We start from the raw sequence: 17,620 nt of genomic DNA on the forward strand, positions 1-17,620 counted from the left end.
AAGGAGAAGGAACTTCAGAGAAAGCAGAAAATACGTTTTTATTTTGTAAACTCCTATTTAGCATCCTAAATATTGCATGTAATCTCAGTCGGTGTCTTAAAAAAATTAAAAAAAATACCTTGCCCCTAAATGTACTACCATCAGATTTAAGTAGAGAGTATATAGAATTTTTAATGTAGAATCACTAAATAGCTGATACTTTAACATAGGTTAGAATTCTACATGTTGTAAATCAAGGTAAATATGACAAAGCCAGTGAATAGAAGTAGGATATAATTATAGTTTATTTAGTGCCCCTTATTCTAGTGGCAATAAACTTAGAGGAGAGAAGAAAGATACTGTGGAAGTAAAAAAAAAAAAAGAGTAATTCAGAAATGGGTTAGGTACCTTCTAGGTATTTAGGTTCGTTTGCAGCCATGAAATGGAATGATTGAATGCAACCCATTGTCATATAAAAACTCTGGTTACATTAGGGTAAAGATCAGTTTGTATTTTGTTGTTGCATTCTCTCTGAAAGCATCTGCTGCTGGTCCCAGATACAAGATACTGAGCCAGGTTGTCCTATTCAGTTTGATCCAGTTTTATAAATTGTGTAGATGAAGCTGGATTGCCAATAATTCAATATTTCTTGTACAGGGATAAAAATGATACGTAACTAAAAGTAGTAATTGTGCATACTTTCTTTATATTTCCTTCAAGTTCTAACTTGAGATTATCTTAAGAAGGTACAATAAATCCGCAAATTCCTCCGAATATTTGAATTACCAGAGTAGTACAACCTGGTATTAGGAAGAGGCTATTGTTGGGAAATAATCACTACACAGTGGCGTATGCAAAACAGATGGAACTGACAGGCTGCCCCTGTTGAAAGTTACCTTTGGTACCTCTCCTACTACTATGTTGTGTGCAGCTGTACAGCTGTAATCTAAATCAGTTGCACAAAATTATTTCAGCTGTAATAGAAAATACCAAAAAAATCGAAAATACCCCAGTGTACTAAAATTTGGGAAGTGTAATTGGTTAGAAATTACTTATTGGTAACAACATAGGAGAGTTTGTAACTAGTAGCTAAATTTAATAAGCCTTTTAAAAAAGAAAAGGTTTCTTTAAAAGTTTGTTGAGACATGTTTATTTCATTCTGAATATGTTTTTTTAAGGTCATTGAAGGATGTGCCTGGTTATTTGGGACAGTTACCTTGAAATACCTAACTTCTTTGGTACTTGGAATAGCTGATGATGTAAGTCCTCTTATCTGAGTATCTGGTTTGTGTCTTTCAAAAACTTTTTAATCCTTAGTATTTGATTTTTGCATCTTACTGATGTACTTTCTGGAAATTCTAAGATTTGTGTTGCAGAAATGGGAGAGAGATTGCATATTTGCTTCCTCATTCCTGATGTATTACTATATATTTGGTATATTTGAGGTGTTACTATCAAAGTCTGTGAAAAACACATATGTTTTTGTTATGAGTTAGTAAATGCTCTGTGTGTTTCTTTTTAAATGTGGATGTATAGAGCTTTGTTTATTTTTGATATCTTCTACCTATATCTTTATTTACTCAGTTTCTTAGTTTACTTTCCTCAGAAGCTCATTTTTAAGACAGTTTTGAAATGCTTCTTGTAAATAGGATTCTTCACTTCAGCCCCTTTAGTGTCAGATTAAACTCTTAAAAAGCAATCTGCAGATGTTCATTGGGGCAAAAGACAGGAAGCTCATCTATTAAAATATGAGTATGCAAAACTATACTCTCGTTGAACCCAGTTGAAATGGTAACATCTCTTTCTCTGCCACTTTCTGCTTTTTATTTAACACAGTCTAATCTGAGTTGAACTTGAAGATGTCATTTAATATACTCGAAAGAGATTTTTTGTGCTCTTATAAAAATACTGTAAATTATAAAACTTATGTTCTAATTAAAAATATTTTTCATATACATTTAAACTACTTTGTGGAAAACAGGACAGTTTTTGCTTACTACAGCTTTTTTTCCCCTGTATATCCTTCCAGGCTCATATTGGAAATATTTTAAAATCTAAATTTATTGGCTACAAGGATTTTGATACATTAATGTATACCTGTGCTGCAGAGTTTGACTTCATGGAAAAAGAGGTAATTTGATCAAAATAGATGATTATGGAAGAGGGAACTTCTTGTTTTATCTTAATTGATAACTTAAAACATCCGTGAGCCATAACCTTCTACTGTCATATTAAGTTAAAGTGCTTACTTGTGAAGTTAGAGACACTAATGACCTTAAGCTAAATTTAACTGGTTTTACTGCTTTTAAATGAACTAAGACCAAAACAGTGTTTCGATTTTGGATCTAAGGAATGTGCTTGCTTGAATGAAAGAAGTGCTTGCTCAGGGGTAAATGAAAGGTTACAGTGTGAAGTTAAGATTTTATGTCTGTCAGTAACTGGTTTTGAGTATGTGGAAAATGTACTGAGAGCTGCAAAAGTTCAGTGTGGTAGATTTAGACTGCAGAAGAGCATTGAAGCTTCTTAATGTGGCATTAGTAGATTCTTTTTAGTTCATCAGTAGATATGTATTTAGAAAGTTTATAGGTTGCTCAACCTATAGTGCTCAAATTCAGATGAGATACAATCTACTTTTAGTCTTTGGGTGTCTTGCCAAAGAACTGGGAATAATCTACTAATGTCCCCTAGTGTGATTGCTGGGTGGAGTTTAAATTTGAGTTTCTTTAAGCTTGCTTGGTTCTTGTTGAATATTTAAATTTACACTTTATTCGAGGAAGAAGTCTTTATATGGTTGTTTTTGAAATGACTATTGAAGTAATTGTAGGTGAATGGAAAGCAATTAATGTAGTTTATTTCCATTGTAGACTCCAGTAAGATACACAAAGACTCTGCTATTACCAGTTGTTCTGGTGGTTTTTGGGGTAATCATCAAAAGGGTAAGTGATTGATTTAATGAGTCACCTTTACCATGAATTTACTTTTTAGGTTTTTTTGAAGGGATCGCTATTTATTTTGAGATGGGAAGAATTTAGTGTGGATTAATCTTGGCTGACTGCTAGGTGCCCACCACCTGCTCTCATTCCCCATCCTCAGCAGGACAGGGGGGAAAAAGAGTTGAAAAATCTCATGGGTCAAGATAAGGACAAGGAGATCACCCACCGATTTTCTGTCATGAACAAAACAGACTTGAATTGGGGAAGATTAATTTATTGTCAATTAAAAATAGAGTAGGATTATGAGAAACAAAACTAAAACCACCTTTCTCTTATCCCCACCTCCTTTCTCCCAGGCTCAATGGGTCTTTCCCATGGGCTGCAGTTCATAAAGAACTGCTCAGGCATGAGTAATTTCCCCAGGGTGCAGTCCTTCAGGAAGAGACTGCTCCAGCATGGGTGCCCCACAGGTCACAGCTTCTGCCAGCAAACCTGCTCCAGCATGACCTCCTCTCCATGAGCTACAGGTCCTGCCAGGACCCTGCTCCTCTGTGGGCACTTCATGGCTTGCATCTTCTTTCAGGGCACATCCACTTGCTCTGGCATGGTGTCCTCTACAGGCTGCAGGGTGGACAGCTGCTCCACCATAGTCCTCTATGGGCCATAGGGGGAAAACCTACATCACCAGGGTCTTCTCCACAAACTGTAGGGGATTTCTGCTCTGGTGCCTGTAACACATTCTCCCCTGCCTTCACTGACCTTGGTGTCTTCAGCATTGCTTCTCTCCCATTTTTCTCACTGCTCTCAAAGCTGCTGCACAGTGGTTTTTACTTAAACATGTTATCAACAGAGGCACCACCAGCATCACAGATGGGCTCAGCTTTGAGCAGTGGTAGATCTGTTTTGTAGCTGAGTGGAACTGGCTCTGTCTCTTCTCACAGAAGCCACCCCTACAGCGCCCCCTGCTACCAAAACCTTGCTGTGTAAACCAAATACAGTTAGATAAAATAAAGGTTTTCAAAAATATTTGCTTAAAATTCTGTATTCTCTTTACATAGATTTTTGCAAAGGTCCAGTCCTGAGTTACTGGTAAAACCTGCTTTGCCGCTAAGTGCCAAAAAAAATTCTGTCACTTAGCTGATGAGTACTATAACTGAAGTTTATGACTGTTTTTGTAAATTTGATTATGTATAATTTGTGTAAAAACAACTTACAGTTTACACAGGAACAGATGGGTAACTGCTAACTGCCTGGCTAATTAAACATCCTCAAAAAGAATTTTTAGCGGAAACATTGCATGTCTTTTATCTTAGCATTATCTCAAAATGAGATTACCCAGGTGTAATTTAATTTAGCAAATGTTGAAAGTGCTTTAGAATGCTTTTGAAAGTTTATTCATACTTTTTGTTGGCTCTTGGTTCCTTCAGGCAATTAAATATCTTATGTGGATCTTATCTCAGACGGGCCAATATGAAAGGTAAACATCATCTTTTTAATGTAAAACTGAATTTTCTGCTGGAATTAAATTTTGTTTGTTATATGCTAAATCAAAATTCTACATTATGTAGGTCCTGTTTGAAGGGTAAATTTTCTGTAGTTCAGTAACTGAATGGCCTGGACATACTCTGTGGTATTTTTATAAGATGTTTAAAAGTAAGTTTAGCTGCTGAACTTAGTTTTAGACATTGTAACCCTCTTGCTCCCAAATTTTCAATTAAATAAATATTGGTTTAGGAACAGAGCTGAAAAACAAATAATTAATGTGCCTTATTCACTTTTCTCCTATAAATAGTGAATGCAAATTCCTTCCTCCTTTTTTTTGTTTAGGTTATAAAGATACCTGAGTTTCACCTTTTAAGAGGAGATCCCAATTGTATTAATTTTATTTCCTAAATATCTATAATGCATGGACTACCTGTCACAGGCATTTAGCATCACTTGTTGATGCTATGCTCGAGAGCAGTCAATTTGTCCAATGGAATATTGTAATTTCCCTGACACATCTTTTTGCTGCCTTTTTTTTTTTTTTTTTTTTACTTTATCACTAACCATTTCAGTGATCTCTGCTTTTCACAGTCTAATGGCCATTATCAAAGTTTCACCAGATGCAAGCAGGATTCAGCATCCTGTCCTCACAGATGTTTTGGAGAACAAGTGTACATGATTTTGACTTTTTTTCACATTTGTATTTCCTCCTGAGAATCCAGAACAAATCTATGTAGTACCTGAGTAAATGACTGACTTCTTTTGGTACCAGTGCTCTGCCTCTTTTACATTACTGAGGTTTCATTTTCTAAATAAGCTGTTCTATATATGAACTAATTCTGGGAAGTAATTAAAAAAGTGCTAAAATTAATTTTCATATTTCCAAATAAATACAGGGATTAAGGAGGATAGTTACTCATTTGCAGTATATTTCAAAGCTTGTTATAGAGGGGAAAAAAATCTGTGCAGACTCTAACTCATGCTTACTGGATTAATTCAGTTATCTAGAGCCACTATAGATGACTAAAGTAAAACCAATGCTTCTGTAGTACATAAACAAATAATCTGATTTTCTGTTTTTTATTCAGAGAGGAACGTTTTAACCATGGTGAGGTAAGATTCTTTTTCTGCACAATTCTATTCCTATGTTAATGCAAATACTCAGTATTAAAATACAGATTGCAATGGTCTGCTGGTATGTGGTTTATTTGAAGATAAGTAGTTACATTTTTTTATTCCCTTGTCTTAAATTGGGTCTGGTATGTCACCAGAATAACTCTGGGGTGTTGTACAAAAAAATAAGCTAGCTAATGGTGGGGTGGCAGTGCAAGAGAGGAGTCTTGGGCTTTTGCTGTAGCAGTGCAGAAAGACTCTGAAATTAGGCTGGACCTAAACCATTTTCCCCATATAGACTGTAAAGGTGATGGTTCCTTTACTGGAGTTTCATGTGACTGATAGTGTTAAAATTCTGGTTTGAAATATGCCATAATGAAAATAATTCTACACATTATTCTTTCAATAAAAATATTCAAGAAAAATATACTGCATCCAGCTCTGGAGCCCTCAGCACAGAAAAGACATGGACCTGTCAGAGCAGATCCAGAGGAAGCCATGAAGATGATCGGGGCTGGAGCACCTCTCCTGTGCAGGAAGGTTGAGAGAGATGGGGTTGTTCAGTCTAGAGAAGGCTCCAGAGAGATCTGGTAGCAGCCTTCCAGTACTTAAAGAGGGCCTATAAGAAAGAAGGGGACAAACTTTTTTTACTAGGGCCTGTTGTGTTAGGACAAGGGATAATGGTTTTAAACTAAAATAGGGTAGATTTGGACTAGCTATAATATGGAAGAAAATTTTTACAATGAGGGTGGTGAAACACTGCAACAGGTGCCCAGAGAGGTGGTAGATGCCCCACCCCTGAAAACATTCAAGGCCAGGTTGGATCGAGCTCTGAGCAACCTGATCTAGGTTGGAGATGTCCCTGCTCATTGCAAGAGGGCGTTGGACTAGGGGACCTTCAAAGATCCCTTCCAACACAAACTATTCTATGATTCTATGAAATATAATTGAAAGACAGATTTCTTACGTGGTTTCTTTATTTGCAATTAAGTAAACAAAGATGGTGCAAAACTTTCTTAACACAAGTTTATTTGTGGTTTGTGCTATGAGAGAAATCTCATGCCATTAGAAATATGGTAATCAACCAGTTAGATAAAAGCACCGATTGCAAAAGTGCCTCTGCACTTCTGCACTTCTGCACGCAGCACTTCTGCAAGTAACACAGTTCAGTGTTAGGAGTGGTGTGTGACATCTCTGATGCTTTTGAACGTTTTCTGAGAATGCTAAAGCAAGCTGTCTGTGGTTGTATGAGTACCAAGGATGATTTTATCTTTTTCTTTCATTCCATACTTAGGTATTTTAGGTATTAAAGAGCAAGATCTCTTTACATCTATAAAGAGGTTATACAAGAAATTTTACATATGTTATTGCCTGTTTGTTTCAGGATCTTTTGTGTAACTAGCCTTTTCTCCAGCTCCTTTTGGTTTTGTTGTTTATCCTTCCTGTTGTTTCATACCATAGCATACTACATAAACTTTAGAAAAAAGATAACAATGTCCTTATCGCTATGTGAAATATGAGGATCTTTAGTTTGACCTAGTCTTTCAGACAAGCTCATTATTTAAGCTATACTGAAAATGAAGTTGTATTTTTAAGACAGATGAAAAGTATGAAAATGTTATGCTCCTGTATGGTTTGGTTTTTGGTTTTTCTTTGCAGCTGGTATACCATGCATTGCAGCTGTTGGCATACAGCGTCCTAGCAATTTTAATCATGAGACTAAAACTCTTTTTGACACCACATCTATGTGTTATGGCTTCCTTGGTGTGTTCAAAACAGGTAAGATCTTTTTTTAATCCTGTAGCTATCTCAGTACTTAACAGTATTACCCAGATATTTGTTCCTCAAGCAAATTTCTGTGTGTGCAGTTGAATCTGAGTGTACTGGTTAAAAATAAACCAGATTATATTGCTTTCTGAAAAATATGGTTACACAATTTCCATTCTCCCTTCTCCCCAAATAAAGTCAATTTCTTGCTTTATGCAACTTGTCTAATTGCATTATTATACGAGTTAATATGCTGTGTATTGATCTTGAGCATAGGGAGACATACTCTGGATTTTACTGTAAGTACACACCTCTATGACACCGCAAGTTTTTTATTGACTATTAGTTCTATCCAAATAATGTTTGAATTTGTTTTCAGTGTTTTTTCACAGCTCTTTAGAGCTTATTGCCTTGAATATTTTTTGTGTATTAATTCTTTCCAGAAGTATAGGTTTGAAGTCTTGTATGTTGAAAATGCTACAGCCTTAGAAGTCATATGCCCAATTCAGACTTTAATTTTCCTAGCTTGAAGTCAGCCATAACACAGAAGTTAGTAGACTTTTTCCAGATATAAAAGATCTTAGAATTGGTTTTCTGTGTTTCAGTATCTGTGTTTGAGAAGTGAACTTGGTTGAATTTGTATCTAAATAGCTGTTTTAGAAGTTTTGCTGTTGCAGCAAAAGTAGAGTTGAGTCCTTTGTCTGCTTCCTAGGAAGCAGACAGGGATGTAGTTTGAAAACTGACTGAATGTCAGTTCAATCTCAGGCCCAGAGAGAGGTGATCAGTGGGACAAAATCTGGTTGAAGGGGAATAGCGAAGTACCCCAAGCGTCAATACTGGGTCCAGTCCTGTTCAACGTCTTTGTTAATGGTCTGGATGATGGGGCAGAGTGTACCCTCAACAAATTTGCTGATGGTGGCTGATGGTGCAAAACTGGGAGGAATGGTTGGTACACCAGATGGGTGTGCTGTCATCCAGAGGGACCTCAGCAGGCTGGAGAAATGTGCTGACAGGAACTTCATGCAGTTCAACAAAGGGAAGCACTGAAGTTCTGCACCTGGGGAGGAGCAACTGCAGGCACCAGTATGTGCTGCCCAGCTGGAAATCTGCTTTGCAGAAAAGGACCTGGAGTTAATAGTGGATAGCAAGTTCAACATGAGCCAGCAACATACCCTTGCTGCAAAAGCCAACGGTGTCCCAGGCTGTGTTAGGAGGGATGTTGCCAGTAGGTTGCAGGAGGTGATCCTTCTCTATTCAGCACTGGTGAGGCCATAGCTGGGGTGCTGGGACCAGTTCTGAGCTCCCCAGTACTAGAGAGGCATGGACATACTGGAGAGAGTCCAAAAAAGGGCCATCAGGGTGATTAAGAGATTGAAGCATCTCTGCTATGAGGAAAGCCTCAGAGAGCTGGGACTGCAGTCTGGAGAAGAGAAGGGTCAGGGGGATCTCATCAATGTATATAAATACCTGAAGGGAGAATGTAATGGAGCCAGGCTCTTTTCAGTGTGCCTAGTGATAGAACAAGAGGCAGTGTGCACACACTGAAGCACAGGAGATTCCCTCTGAACATCAGGAAACACTTTTTCACGGTGAGGGTGACCAATCACTGGCACAGGTTGCCCAGGGAAGTGGTGGAGTCTCTCTCCTTGATGATACTCAAAATCCATCTGGACACAGTCCTGGGCAACTGGCCAGGTGGCCCTGGTTGAACAGGGGGGCTGGACCAGATGGCCTTCAGAGGTCCCTTACGACATCAACCATGCTGTGATATTGTCAAAAATGTTATTTACATCACACAAAGTAAATATCCCCCATGGAAAGAGTGAAAGATTATGATAAATAGTGGGCTGGGCTTACTAACAAGAAAACAAATTGGGAAGGTAAGATGGGGAACTAGTGAAAATGTCTATATGGAGAATACCACCATGAGGATAAGTGAGAGAAAGAATCCAGTGCTAAGAACTGTTGTGCACATAATACAGAAGGAAAAGAGAAAAATATTTGTCAGAGTGGAAGAAAATTAGGATTTTTAATAAGAAACCCGAGTTGTTAAGCTTGCCATTCTTGAAAATTGAAGGAATACAAGAGTAACATTAGAAAGTTCAGTACTCAAAATCTAGAGTGCCAGAAATGACAGGGTGACCCTCTTATTGGATGAGGGAGAGGCTCTGGATGTTGTTTACTTTGACTTTAGTAAAGCCTTTTACACCATTTCCCACAACATTCTCCTGGTGAAACTGGCTGCTCGGGGCTTGGATGGGCACACGCTTTGCTGGGTAAAAAAATGACTGGATGGCTGGGCCTGAGGCGTTGTGGTGAACGGAGTTAAATCCAGTTGGTGGCTGGTCACAAGTGGTGTCCCCCAATGCTCGGTGTTGGGGCCACTCCTTTTTAACATCTTTATTGATGATCTAGACGAGGGGATCGAGTGCACCCTCAGTCAGTTTGCAGATGACACCCAGTTGGGTGGGAGTGTTGATCTGCTCGAGGGCAGGGAGGCTCTGCAGAGAGACCTGGACAGGCTGGAGCCATGGGCTGAGCCCAACTGGAGGAGTTTCCATAAGGCCAAATGCCGGGGGCTGTCCTTGGGCCACAACTACCCCCAGCAGCGCTACAGGCTTGGGGAGGAGTGGCTGGAGAGCTGCCAGTCAGAGAGGGACCTTGGGTGCTGATTGACAGCTGGCTGAACAGGAGCCAGCTGTGTGCCCAGGTGGCCAAGAAGGCCAATGGCATCCTGGCTTGTGTCAGCAATAGCGTGGCCAGCAGGGACGGGGAAAGGATCTTGCCCCTGTACTCGGCACTGGTGAGGCCGCACCTCGATGACTGGGTTCAGTTTTGGGCCCCTCACTACAAAAAGGACATTGAATGAGTCGAGCGTGTCCAGAGAAGGGCAACAGAGCTGGTGCAGGGTCTGGAGCACAGGTCGTACGGGGAACGGCTGAGGGAACTGGGGGTGTTTAGTCTGGAGAAGAGGAGGCTGAGGGGAGACCTCATCGCCCTCTACAGCTACCTGAAAGGAGGGTGCAGAGACCTGGGGATGAGTGTCTTGAACCAAGGAACAAGTGATATGATAAGAGGGAATTGCCTCAAGCTGCACCAGGGCAGGGTCAGACTGGCTCTTAGGAAGCATTTCTTTCCAGAAGGGGTTGTTGGGGGTTGGAATGGGCTGCCCAGGGCAGGGGTGGAGTCTCCATCCCTGGAGGGGTTTAAGAGTCGGGTCAACATAGCACTGAGGGATCTGGTGGAGTTGGGAACTGTTAATGTTGGGTTGATGGTTGTACTGGATGATCTTCAAGGTCTTTTCCAACCTAGACGATTCTGTGATTTCTCTGGCTGCCTTGTGTGTATACAGTATTATACAGACTATAATGCCCAATAGACACTGTTTTACCTACAGTATCTGTGGTTGAAGCCTGTCCTAAAGGTGAATTTGGGTTGTATGGTGAAGGCTGTTACTGTCTGGAACATATGATGCCTGTGTCATACAACTGGAAGCTGAGTGAATGAGACAGAATTCTGCAAAGAGGAGAACGCTGTCCCTTGCTAAGGCAGCTGAACAAATATTGTTTACCAGAAAACTAGATTGCTTCCTTGGATGTTCTTTCAGGGAACCTAACACTGGACAGGCTACACAGTTATCAGTCTGCTTAAATGTTGTGCTCATCACTTTCTTGATGCCTGTTTGTTGGCATAGGTAGAATTGTTGAGTGTTTGCCAACATCAAATGAATCTGTACAGTGAACATTTAAAATGCTAAAAAAGTGTCAAAAACTATTTAAAAAGTAACTGTCCACCTTGTAACTGAGTATTGAGATTTAAGAAACATGTAATTTCCACTACACTTTCGCTATTCTGTAAGGTTCACAGGTGTTATGTTACTTCCCAGCTTTTAGTTAGTTGTTGAAATATTGGTGTCCTCTTAGGTGGTCTGGCTGTTTAAGTAATAGCAGTTACACTGTGGTTAAATTTTTTAAAATGAACTTTCATGAGGTGTTTCTGAGTAATTTATAATGAAGCTGCTTTTCACAAATGAGAAAAGCGGAAAGAAAAAAAGTATTTTCTTCTTATATACGATTTCTAGAGAATAATTACAATATAGATTAATTCTGCCCAAAATGAATTTGTTCTTAATTATTCTTCTTGTAACTATATTTTCATAGAATAAAATTTATAGGCATTTCTACCCTGTTATTATTGAAAAATGTTTGTAGAATTTTCCAGAGGGTGAACTTTAGGACTAAAAATTCTTTCTGTATTTTGTGCCACAGGAAAAGGCCTCTCAGCCTGCTGAGAACTGAAAACCAAAAAGATCTGAACTGCCTTTTTTTTTTTTTTTTTCCTGTATGGAGAGAAATAATTTTGGAAAGATAGGAAAAAAGTACCTTGCAACTGCTAATGACTGAAAGATGAGCTGCTAGAAATGGCTTCTATGAATATGTAGACTCATTTGCTTTTTTCATGTAGTAAGTTAGCTGCTACATATGAAATTAGTAAAATTTTTCAGCTGGTGATCTTTATTTCTTTTTTTAAAACACCTGAGCAATGGTACTATAGTAATTCATCCTGGCTTGTGTTTTTTATTTTAGTACTGCAAGTAATACCATCAGGCCAGTTAATGGAAACTGGTGCTTTTGGTGATCTTAGAGGATGCCACATGTTTTCATTGTGTAAATACTGGAAGAAGCACAGGTTCAGAATATTTTATCAATATTTTCTTTGCTTCCAACTGCATTTTGGCCCTTTGGTTGTTCTGCTGTTTCCTATGGTTGTAGAGTGAGAGTAAGCTTCTCAGGAAGCTGCAATTGCAGATGATAACCTGTTGTGGGAGCTGCCCCTTTTGGACCAGATGGCTCAGGTCCAATTTTTTTTTCCCTCCATATAATAAGTCCTGTGATTATCCTATCCCTGGCTTGGGCTTTAAGAGAAGTACAGACCTGTGTTCAAGAGCACCCAACTTTTAGGTGAACAATGTAAGTAAAAAGAAATCAATTCTCCTGGCCTGTTATTAGTGAAGGTTCTGTTACCTGATCAGTGTGTTCCTAAGGTTTGTGTTGATTGATACCTGTAAAAGCCAAGCCAGATATTTTTGTGGTCTGACTGATACATGCCTTCTTTAATAGGGAGCAGCTAGTAATCTTCCAGGTGAAACATGACTATCTTAAGCATGAGAGAGAAACACTGGCCCATGAGGCTGTTGAGCCACTATCAATCAGACCACCTCTAAGACTGCTCTGACTTAAGCAAGCAAAGGGATAAGAAAACTCCTTTTTTTGTTCTTTCAGCCCACTGCATCAATCTGTGTACTTTCCATTGCCTCAGTGTTGCAGCTTGTGGCATCTGATGGACAATAAAACTGATAACTGTTCACATCTGCGCATTTCCTCTGTCAGGATGAATTATACTATCCTGAGTGAAAATTGTGAAAGCAAAGAAGAATAGCTGGAGAAAGACTTAACATATTAATTTGACAAAAAACAACTGAGACGCCTTGAATCAATATAAAAACCACACGAGGAACATTATATCCTGTAAAAGAAATGCTTGTTTTTCGACTATTCTAGGCTCTTTATATAAACAAAATAATAGTAAATATAGATACTTTGGACATTAATGATGTTTTATAAAAACATTATAGGAAAGTGATTTCCTTTGATTTTAAAAGCCATGGAACTCCGTAAAGAATTCCAATGTTCTAACATGTTCTTGAAGTGAGATTTTGCAACCATTGGCAAAAAAAGAAAAAAGAGGTTTGCTCATCTAGAGTGGTGTAGAATTCATTTCCTTTCATCCTTCTGGACCTACACAGTGGTCAGGCATATTTGGTATATTAAATTTCCCTGGATATGATTGCTGTTCTTGGTAGAGCATTTAGCAAGTCTTTGAGGATGAGAGTTGAGTACACTGTATTTTTGGAGAGGTAGCTTGGAAGTTTTAGTAATCTAAAGTATTTTAAGGCTAATTTATAGCAAAGATAAAATACGCTGCCTAACTGGTGTAGTCAGCCTAGCAGGAGGTTTTACTGTGAAACTTTATTTTATCGTTTTATGCTTTAATTTAAAAAAATGAGTAAAGACACTGTGAATTAAAAGTATTTATTTAGTGCAGGTTGATATTTTTGAAATGTGAAGCCTTATTTTTAATTAGCAATAGATTTAAAAAAAAAAGTAATTCATACTATGTCTAAGGTTTAGGTCAGATACAGATGAGATAAATTGTTCTTGCTCAAACTAAACTTCAACATAGCAAATTTGCTACTTCTTTCTTAAATACCCATTTCACATATTTATGAGTATTTGCTTAGAGCCTCTAGCAAACTATCTTTAGGAAAAAATGCAAGGGCCATCTCTTTCATTTCAAGAAAGGGAAGAGTAGGATATAAAGCGACATCAAGCTTATATCCTCAAAGTCAGCTTTTCAGAAGTTTGCAGTATAATCTCTAAGCCATATACTATAGCTAGAAACTCTTGATGTAAATAGGAGATAAAATACTGTAAAAGTGAAGTTAGCATTATTGAATCATCTTTACTTGCAGAATTTGACATTTGAACTACAACTTTAAAAGCTGCATTAATGTCTGTTGTTGTTGTTGTTGTTGAATTACAAATATAATGCCCTACATTTGGTAAGCATGAATACTTCTTATGAGATCTCACTGAAGTTTAGTGTAGCAATAGCAGAGATGTTTCATATTGTAGTATATGTTACGATTCCTTTTAGAGAAATAAAAATGAATTATGCTGCATACAACACTACAGAATTGTTGTCTAGAAATTAATCGATTCTTGCATTTCAGTTGTTTGGATGGCTCTTCTGTAAAATCCAGCCCAAAACATTGGTCTTTGCTATTTTAGCATTGATGGCAATAGAGGGATCAGCAAATCTTCAAACTCAATGGAATATCATGGGAGAATTTAGCAATTTGCCACAGGAGGAACTTTTAGAGTGGATAAAAGTCAATACCAGACAAGGTAAACTATTTAATAATGTATGAAGTTCCCCATTTACTGTGAGATGTAACTATAGAACTTGGTATGAATGAGTGCAGAGGTATTGCTGCTATCTGTGGCTTTGCCTTGGGACTATCCTAAAGCCATGATTTAATTACATATATTTATCCATATAGAAGCTATCTCAAATGGAAAATACACTGAAAGCTTGCTTTGTTAGATCCAGACTACCAGTCTGGAGGTTCTAGCCACTGGTGTAGTATTTCTACAACAAAAGTGGGTTTACAAGGTCCAATTAAAATAAGTTTTACTTAAATGACAGTGGTCCTTTTGCTAGAAGAGAATTCAAAGTGTGTCTATGTTGTGGTTGCCCCCGTCCTTTTACTAAAATGAGTAAAAGTGTTAGAAAACTATATAAAAAGCAGTTACATTTTTTGGCAGAAAAATACTTTCAAGCCAAAGTGGACTGAGATTTTGTTGCTCTGTTAGCAATGGTGTAAGAAGTAACAATAAAAACATGTTGTCATAATGTATTTGTAATTCTGCCCATTCAAGAAAAATGTATTAAATATCCATTCTTAGATGTCTAGTTATCTAATAATTTATATTGAGTTCAAGGTTTGGGTTTGGGTTTTTTTTTAGAAAAAGTGATTTTGTGTATCTCCTGTTGGTGCCATGTTATGGCCTTTTCGAAAAGAGTACCTTACCCACTTTTAGTTTTTCTACAGGATTACTGTTTAGATATTTGAAGATTGCTTCTCTGCTTTTACTGCTTGGTTCTTCATTTCAGACATGCCTTTCATTCTTTATTTCAGATGCAGTTTTTGCAGGAGCAATGCCTACAATGGCAAGTGTTAAATTGTCTACACTTCGTCCTATAGTAAATCATCCACACTATGAAGATGCAGGGTTAAGGTAAATTTCAAAGTTGAGGATTTATTTTTATTTTCTATTAATTCTTTTAATATTGGTAATATACAGTAGGAATGGGATGACATTATATTGTAAAATTTGCTAAAAGCCCGCAGAACTTGATTTGTTGTTTTAGTCTGATTGAAAACGCATGCATTATTTCTTCAGGAACTGTATTCATCAGAAAGTATATACTGTAGAATGGATACGGCTACAAAAAAATCAGAATATGATTATGGAACTGTAATTAACATATACTATTATATCTTTTCTTCATTCTAGTTATTTCTGACATTGTAGACAGATTTTTTTTTCTCAAGATAGCCAGTTTAGTTATTTCTATTAGCTTTCTGGGATTGGTTGTCTTTTGGTTGTTTTTCATTATAATATATCTAATTATTGAAATATTAAGACAAGTTGAAACTGAAATTTTGTAATAGAATTACTGAGGTTTGTACTTTTAGTTTTTCAAAATAATATTTTTCTGATTTGAAATTGCTTTATCTGAAAAGGTCATGAATTTTTTTTAATTTTAATAGCGTAGCATCATTTTTTTGGTAATTTGGTAAAATAGGTTAAAAACACAACAGGAAAACAACAAGATAGGGATGAAGGAGAAAAGGATGTGAATCGTTTTGCCTGCCTTATATTCATAGTTCTGTGTCTGGCATTATCTGGCTTTAACTTTTGGTCAGCCCTGAACTGGTCAGGCAGTTGGACTAGATGATCACTGTAGACCCCTTCCAACTAAAATATCCTATTCTATTCTAACTACAGAAATATAGGACGGGGCATCTTTGGGGAAAATAAGCTAGAGATGATACAGTATCAGAAAATAAACAGGAGTTAACAACATCATGCTTTGCACAATCAAAGGAGGATATTTCTGGATAATATAAACAGGATCATGGTTTACAAGTAATAATTTTGCTTAATTCAGCATGGGCAGACATCAGGTCTTGCATGCTGCATTTTGAAAAAGTCCAAACAAGGGCAATGAGTGTGACCTTTTGCAGAGAGATTGGGCAAATTATTTTTTCTGATCGCTTCCAATCCAAGAAAGGTCGTTTCTAGCCTTGAATATTACACGGTGAATGCACTGCTTTTGCATCTTTACATTTTCTGTTCACAGTAACCGTGGATCTTGTTACAAAGTTGTCTGCTGCTACAGAAAAATCAAAGGGCATTGTTCTTTGAACATTGTATTTGTGAAGAAATAATCACATTAAAGCAAATGGCACTATTAATTTAAACTTTGTTTTAGCCTAGTTGTCTTGTGAAATAAAAAGCCTTCCTGTCTCATCTAAAGTTAAAGCTTACATTTTCATGCTATGTTGCTAGCTAACTTTTATATTTCTGTTTTTGAAGGGCCAGAACTAAAGTAGTGTATTCCATGTACAGTCGAAAACCTGCAAAAGAAGTAAAACGAGAATTGGTAAAACTAGGAGTGAATTACTACATTCTGGAAGAGTCATTGTGTGTAAGCAGAAAAAAGTGAGTAATCTCTCTTTCTCACAAGAATGATATGCCACTCAAATACATAGTCTAAGATTCATATCAAGTAGTAGTTTTGAAGCATTGATCTGTGTTTTGTTAAGTGTCCAAAATACATTTTTGGCCAGCGTCTCCAGATATTAGTAAGCTTAATTAACTTTACCCACATTAGCAACCTTGTGATCTTTGAGAGCCCCTGAAAAGCTGTGTTGTATGTATTTTTAAACTTCACTGTAAAATACAGAAGGGATTCACAGAGGAAACAAGCCATTATCCTGTGATAGCAAGAACAGATGTGTGTGTATAATAAAAGCCTAGGACAAATAAAAGATGTGGAGTAAAAGATAGTTTGAGCACCAAAATATCACCATTACTGGTCACTGAAAATTATGTCACATTTAAACTGTCCTTAAGAAGAGGCTGTGCTTCCCCATCCTCCTCCCACACCTCTCCCTACCAGTTTACCTTTTTGGCGTTTACACAATCAGTTTGGATTTTTTATTTTATTTACTTTGCATTTAGAATAAAATTAAACCTGTTCTGTTGCTTTGCAATTATCTTTGACAAAATTAGGGAGTTCTCAGCAATTCTCACTTTTAAAAGTTAACTATACAGGGAATTGGCTTAATAAAAAGGCAAGGAGTTACTGCTTTTTTTTAAAAGGTGTTTTATTTCCTGAGTTTTCACCCACCATTTTATAGGCACTTTTAAGCATCTGTGGTACTGTATATTGTATAATTTGAGTTGGTTTATATGCTTCCTTCTCCAAATTAATTCTTATTAATTATGTAACCACGAAAGCAGACAAATTTTACATATTTCCCACACTTTCTAAAATTACTACTGTATTTATTGATATTTGTAATCTGATAAGAATTTCTAGAATAAAGACAAATTTAAAAAAATACAGGTGGCACAATCAACTATTCATAAAGAGGGGTTATAGAACTGAGTTCACCAAGCTTGTGTGGGTTTTTGATGGAATTTCTT

At 37.3% G+C, this 17,620-nt stretch overlaps 1 protein-coding gene across 5 annotated transcripts in view; it reads left to right on the forward strand.

Annotated features, from left to right (window-relative positions):
- DPY19L1 (dpy-19 like C-mannosyltransferase 1) overlaps positions 1-17,620 on the forward strand; it is a 50,148-nt gene that overhangs the window by 31,078 nt on the left and 1,450 nt on the right. For all 5 annotated transcript variants that reach the window (XM_026843868.1, XM_026843863.1, XM_026843864.1 and 2 more), the window contains 9 exons: positions 1,158-1,238; positions 2,009-2,110; positions 2,844-2,915; positions 4,340-4,389; positions 5,486-5,510; positions 7,170-7,289; positions 14,071-14,245; positions 15,040-15,139; positions 16,505-16,630. In XM_026843868.1, coding sequence (XP_026699669.1) covers positions 1,158-1,238; positions 2,009-2,110; positions 2,844-2,915; positions 4,340-4,389; positions 5,486-5,510; positions 7,170-7,289; positions 14,071-14,245; positions 15,040-15,139; positions 16,505-16,630 — 851 coding nt within the window. The remainder of the gene's footprint in view (positions 1-1,157; positions 1,239-2,008; positions 2,111-2,843; positions 2,916-4,339; positions 4,390-5,485; positions 5,511-7,169; positions 7,290-14,070; positions 14,246-15,039; positions 15,140-16,504; positions 16,631-17,620) is intronic.

Source organism: Athene cunicularia (genome assembly GCF_003259725.1).
Source record: "Athene cunicularia isolate RWA chromosome 2 unlocalized genomic scaffold, athCun1 chr2_part2, whole genome shotgun sequence".
Taxonomy (NCBI): Eukaryota; Metazoa; Chordata; class Aves; order Strigiformes; family Strigidae; genus Athene; species Athene cunicularia.